The 6,706-nt window shown below is 48.4% G+C and overlaps 1 protein-coding gene across 1 annotated transcript in view; it reads left to right on the forward strand.

The window, feature by feature from the left end:
- The window catches only part of LOC105305973 (cAMP-dependent protein kinase catalytic subunit PRKX-like), a 23,434-nt gene extending 17,743 nt beyond the window's left edge, over nt 1–5,691 (forward strand). Inside the window, exons 4-5 of the mRNA XM_011380832.2 lie at nt 1,789–1,884; nt 4,218–5,691. Coding sequence (XP_011379134.1) covers nt 1,789–1,884; nt 4,218–4,383 — 262 coding nt within the window. The 3' untranslated portion in view covers nt 4,384–5,691. The remainder of the gene's footprint in view (nt 1–1,788; nt 1,885–4,217) is intronic.
- Nucleotides 5,692–6,706: the final 1,015 nt, after the last annotated feature.

Below are 6,706 nucleotides of genomic sequence, written 5' to 3' on the forward strand. Positions count from 1 at the left end.
CTCCTTCGGCCACGGCCTGTCTCACCGCCTCGTAGCAGGAGCAGCAGCCATCGGGCTGTGTTTGTTGATTGACTGTGAGATCTCCAAGCCCGATCTGGAGAGTTCTCCCGGTGCCCAGTGTACAGAAGGAGGGAGGGTCCTTTGGTTCAAAGTCCTCCTGTCTCCATTTTGATTAATTAACTCTATTTCCCATTTTCGCGGCCTTAGCAGGCTAAAGGGAGAGCCCGTCTTTATCTGTTTGTCGCTTTAATTGGCCAATTAGATCTTGTGATATAAGGAAAACCCAGCTTTCGGGGAAAGCCGGCCGTGGGACGACGGCCTGAGGGCATAGCACAGGTGGAATTTTATTCTGATCCAGTGAAAATGTCTGGGACATTCCGGAACAAACTCGCTGGTGGCTTCCCCGGCAGCCCCCAGTCAGCCCTGAGTCCTCCTGCATCCACGGCCACCCCCGCAGAGTTCAGTCCCACAGATCGCCGTTCAGGGAGCAGGGAATTGGCCTGCGTGGGGAGCCACATCCGTGTGGCGCCTTACGGGGCCGCTAGAAGTGTTCAAGAAAAGTCATCACGTTTCCACAACGTATGATCCGCACCAAGGGCTTTCTCTTGTGCGGGTCTGAGCTGTGCACGCTGACCGCGTTTGGAACTCACTCGCGAATGACAACGCGCATAGGCGTTCACAGAACATAACAACAGACTCACTCGCAAGGAGCCCAGATCGAATTTTCAGCGAGAAAAAGAACCATACTTCGTCTAATTAAAAACATTCGGAGCAGAGCACCCCGGTCTTAACACCTCGGCTCAGCTCCTTACCGTCCAGCTTAATCAGCGGCTGCTGGCTTTTCCTGTCCTACGGGCCCTGTCTGGTGTGGCACGTCGTTTTGGGTTGAGCCGTATGAAGACAGTGGTCCCGCCTCCAGGTTCAACGCTCCAGGAAAGGCCTCGGGGCACCTCGGGGTTCCCTGGGACCGCACTTTGGGAACCACAGCCCTCACGCTCGAGCCACTTTTCCGGACTCCTTTGCGTCCTCCCTTGGCAACACCAGCCACCCCCTTTTTCATGAAGAACCAGAGATCTTGTTATTATTATTATTTTTTATACAAGCATATCCGGCCAGGGATCTTTGAGGAAGAAGTCAAACCAGAGTGACACCCCAGGAACTCCGTCTGCATTCTCTCTCCACGAAGTCCCTCTCGTTTGCCTTGAACCCTTTTCAAAGTACCTGGCTTCCAAGGCCAGCTCCCTGCTAAAAAACTTGAGCCGATGAAAGCATTTAGCTGGTAGTTTAGGGTCCTGTTTAGTTTTGTTGTGTTTTTCTCCAGTAGGAAGGAAGTTGCTTGTAACGTCTGAGGCCATGTACCAGGCACTCACGGCCTGTGTCCTAGGAATCAGGGTGCAGTTGGGTGTCAGACAGAACAGTGAGGATTTCTTGGGGCAGAGCCTGCCTGGGGCGGGGGGTGCTAATTCTCAGATCCCTGCTGTCTACCCCTCTCCCTTCGGGCAAGGTTCATACAGCCGTCCTCGCAGGGTGTAGGGGGGTGAGACTTCTGACGCCTCACGAGCAATCACAGTAGCTGGTCACGTGGTTTCGCCAGGCTCCTCCTCGCAGAGTCATGCTTCGCCTGTTAGGGCTGTCCCCCGCCTCCGTGTCCCCCCCGAACGTGTCCCCAGCGCGCGAGGGACCCGTGCGTCGAAATCCCTTACGTCCTGCCTGTGTGAAGCAGAAGCACCCACTCTGACGGCGTGGGGGGGTTTTCCCGCTAGAGACACGTGTCTGTTTTTCCCACAGTTTCCCTCCGTTTTTCGACGACAATCCATTTGGCATCTATCAAAAGATTCTCGCCGGCAAAATAGATTTCCCCAGACACTTGGAGTTCAACGTGAAGTGAGTAACCGCTCCCCGCACCTTTGGGTGTTCTCCTTTTATTGTTAAAGTGCCTGGAAAATAATAATAATAATAATAATAATAATAATAATAATAAGGACAGTCCCGGCCTCTGCGGGGCAGGACACGGAAGCGCGTTCATTGTCCAGTGCATTCGTTGTCTTGAAACTATTTTGGACAGTCACGCGTTTCCATAGACACGGAGGAGGTGTTCCTCACTGTGCTTTAGTGAAGCGTACGCTTTCTGTGACTCTTGGCCCTACCGTGTGCCTTTTGAGATCAGGGACGTTTCCACTTAGCCCGTGAAAGTATTTCTATCATATTTCGTGAGCGAGGCCCGTTTTGTCGTTGGAAGGAGCGTCCCCGGGGTTAGCAGAGTTTGATCTTTCTTGCCCGCTTCGATGACCCCCATCCTCAAAGCCCTTTGTCGTGCTGAAATTTGGGGCCGGGAGCCTGTCGCCTCCAGAACCGCTGCCTTGCCTCACTGTGCGTCCGTGGGCTTGGCTGTGCCTTTCCTCACACGTGTGGCAATGGGGACAAAAACAAACAGTGAGAATGAGCTTTTAGATCTCAGGTTACCTTCCTCAGTCGGGTCGGTTTTAGCCCGTCTACACCTTCAGGACTTTGCTTTCTTGCCTGTTTCACTGTTTTTCCCAAGTGAATTGATGGGGTGCGCTCCCCCCCGTGGATCAAATGCTGTTCATTCCTTGAGGTCAGAACTAAACGTTTCTCTCTCTCTCTCTTTTTTTTTTGCTAATTTTTTAAACATATCCTATGGAAATGGACTTCTGGGAAAACTAGTTCATGACGGTGGACCACGTACTGGGGTGACTGACCGCGTTTCTCCGTGGTGACCGTGTCTGCCTTCATCCGGAGGGTCTCGATTTCAGAACAAGGCAGTGTTTCTATCGGCTTCTGTGGCTGGCACGTGTGTTTGACACACCAGCCGGATTTTGAACGATTTAGCAAAAAAGTGAACGAGGCTCCATTTAAAAGCAGAGACCTAGAAGGGACCTCCCACCCCACGAACGGTAAGACGGCGAGGTGGACGCAGAGACAGCACTGCAAAGTCTATTTGCTGCAGAGAGAAATGAAAAATAGAATACAGGATTTCTCTCCCAGGGTCCAAGCCCCGTCTGAGTTGAGGGACACTGTTTCAGATGCATAGCACAGGGCTTTCGAAATTGAGTTACGTGTTTATCAATAATCTGCCAATGATTCGATGGCATTAAAATCAAGTCACAACCATGGATAAGTGTTCCAGTTGCCAGCACCTAGAATTCACCCACAGGATGAGAACATAGATGCTTCATTCTGCACAGAGGACCACTTGGGGCGCTCTGTCCTCGGAGCTCTGACTTAGGTGTTGCCATCACGTGCGCCAGGTGACATAATCGTGGACTGTCTCTTGGATTCTTCCACTCAGCCTCTTGTAGAGTCTCCAAGGTCTTAGTTCAGAAGATCATCGGGTTTATCCGCCTTCCTCTTGCAAGGAGTGACATTGACTCTTCCAAGAGACCTCCCCCAGAGAAGAGACAATCCGTGTATCTTAGGTCATTGATTGAGACATTGATGTGACATCCTCATTTATAGCGATATATTGGGCAGGGCTGCGACATCGGGTGGAAATAGAGGTCTCCCAGAAACAGACAGAGCACACATGAGCCCTGCTGGGGGAACCAGGTGCCAGGTGTCTCTGCAGTGACGTTGACATTCTTCGTGAGATTATATGTAATGGAAGAGGAAGGAAGAGGCTTGGGGCTTGCTGCCAGCTGGTTAGAGCTACTATGTCCCGGTGTTTCTTCGAGTCTAAACGTGTCTGATCAGAGAGAGAGAAGCCACCTGGCCCCACGGTGGTAAATCTGACCTAGAATTTCATCCGCAGACAATCAAGGCACTGGCGGCAAACACATACCCTGGCCCAGGATCGAGGTGCCCACTTCACACACCTACCTGGCTTTGCCGTATTGGGGTGGCCCCTTGGCTCTGCCCCCTGCCCCATCCTTCCAGGACGAGGCCGTTTTGCGAGGCTTGGATCTTGTATTTTAAGTCACCCTTCTTTACCTTATAATCCCAGTGCAGAGGCTTTGAGTGCGGGCGCTCAGTAGGGCCAGCGCTGGCGCATAATAGGGAAAAAGGAGAAAACACAGTCCCCATAGGCAGGTCACGCAGCACCGCCTAACCTGCTTAGAAACGCACGCTCGACGGTGCTGAGCCAACGAAGAGCCCGAGCGGCCGTCCCCGTAGGTGACTTGTCCGGCCGTGGACGTGCGCTGTCCCTTGGGGTCTGAATCAAGCTGCCAATGCTTTCTCTTCCCCTTTCCCCCAAACAGAGACCTCGTGAAGAAACTCCTTGTCGTCGACAGGACCAGGCGCCTCGGGAACATGAAGGTAGGTGCTTCTGTCCTGTATCCTAGGTGGCTTCCGCGATGGGTGCCCGTCACTGGACACCGGGCAGTTCCGCCTGTCGGTGGACACGAAGGCACAGTGTTTACGTAGAATCGTCAGCCGCATTTCAAATCCGAATTTCAAAATCCAGGCGGGTCGACGCCCCATCTCCTCCTCCCTCCAGACACACAAATGGCTCAACAGTGACCTATAAGCGATTGCTTATCGTTTTGTGCATTTATTTCTATTTTTTAAATAGCGTTGTCGAGGCACCATTCACGTACCTTACAGTTTACCCACATAAAGTTATGCAGTCTCATGGCTTCAAACACATTATCCACACTGTGCGATCATCATGACATATGGTTTTAAAGAATATTTTCATCACCTCGATAAGAAGCCCTGCACCCTCAAACTAACTTCCCTTCATGCTTTTAGTGTTTCTGCACGAAGGAACCACTAACCTACCGGGTCTGCCTTGCTGCATTCAGCATCATGTGTTCGAGGCTCACCCACGTTGTAGCGAGGGTCATGCCTCCTTTTTAAGGGCCGAGTAATATTCCACCGCATGGATGGACCGTGTTCTATTTGTCTGTCCATCGATTCGATGGACACTTGGGTTGTTTCCAACTTCTGTTTTTTTGTTAATTATCATTATTTTAGGAGTTGTGCTTCATGGGCAACTTTTACAAACTTTTCATGGGGCGAGAGAACTGTATTTATGGGGCGGACCACTGCGTAAGTGGTATCGTGTCTTATAGTTAATGAACCAACAGCGATAGTATTTCTGCACTGTGTCCTAAGCCAGGATCTGTCCCTGTGTTCTGGGGTGCCTGGGGTGCTTAGCGTAGCTTCTGTGTGCAGGGCCCTCCCTCTTGGGTCTGCTGTACGCACTGTAGACCCCGAGGGCCTGCGCTTGGCCTACGGCAACCTTCGACTTCCCCTTCGCCCCGTATTTCTCACCTTACGATTCACCGTCCTGACCATCAGCCCCGTGCCAGCCTCGATGGGCAGTGGCCACCTCCATCACCTGTCACTGTCGCACCTTGCTGTCCTCGTCTGCTTGGTAATGCTTATTTCGGAGTGTTTCTCCCCTTTCTTCCCAAGTGTAGCCATTGTGCCGAATGCCTTTATTTTTATGGACACCGCTCTCTCCTTCCACACATGGAAAATTTCTAGCCGAATCTTCTGTCTTCCTTTCTTTCTTGTTTACATTATCTATATCTATACGTCTAGCTAGCTTGCTATCAACTGTCATCTCTCTATTTATCTGTCTATCTAGATCATCTTCAATCCTGTCTATCCATCCACCTATCTCCATCGTCTCTATTATCTTTTTGTCCTTTGTCATCTCTATCGTCTATCATCTATCTTTCATCACCTGTATGATCTATTTGTCTGTCATAACTATCATCTACTATCTATCAGCTATGTATGTATGTATGTAGGTATCTATCTATCTATCAATCATCTTTATAATCCACTTATCTATATATCTATGTATCTATCTATGTATCTATCTATGTACCTATATATAGCTACCCATCTATCCTGTCTACTGTTTGTCTGTGTATCTATCTATTTATCTATCTATCATCTATCTATCTATCTATCTATCTATCTATCTATCTATCTATCTATCTATCTATCAATCATCTCTATCATCCACTTATCTATATATCTGTGTATCTATGTATCTATCTATCTATCTATCTATCTATCAATCATCTCTATCATCCACTTATCTATATATCTATGTATCTATCTATGTATCTATCTATGTATCTATCTATCTATCTATCATCTATCTAACTAACCATCTATCTATCTGTTATCTATCTATCTTCTATGTACCTATATGTAGCTATCCATCTATCCTGTCTACTGTTTGTCTGTGTATCTATCTATCTATCTATCTATCTATCTATCTATCTATCTATCTATCTATCATCTGTCTATCTGTGTGTATCCACATCGTAACACCTTAGCATCTGCACTAGACTTCAAACTACTTGAGAGTGAACTTCAGGTGTCACTCGCCTTCTGTCGACTTCCCTCAGGGTTCCTAACACGCAACAGGTATTTGTTCTTTGACTTCAATGTCGGCAGAAAGTATATATATTTTTTTTCCAGTAAGAAAAGAAGAAGCGTTGTCAAAACAATAGGATTAGAGAGAAAAAAGAAACAGTTCAGACCCCTGTTTCTTCCCTTTTGTGGTTATAGTAAATGAGAATTTTCCCTTTAGCTGGCGAAAGAGAAGTTAAAACTTTAAAAATTATGAACTGAAATCCTTTTTAAAAAAAAATCAAGTTCAAATCCGCTGGCTCCGATAGTACAGGATTCACGTGTTTCTTTCTTATGACTTCCAGCACTGAATTGATTTTAAAAGTTGCTACGAATACAGCAACAAGGGACAAGGCCATCGTCCAAGGCG

This window comes from Pteropus vampyrus, unplaced genomic scaffold, assembly GCF_000151845.1.
Source record: "Pteropus vampyrus isolate Shadow unplaced genomic scaffold, Pvam_2.0 Scaffold407, whole genome shotgun sequence".
Taxonomy (NCBI): domain Eukaryota; kingdom Metazoa; phylum Chordata; class Mammalia; order Chiroptera; family Pteropodidae; genus Pteropus; species Pteropus vampyrus.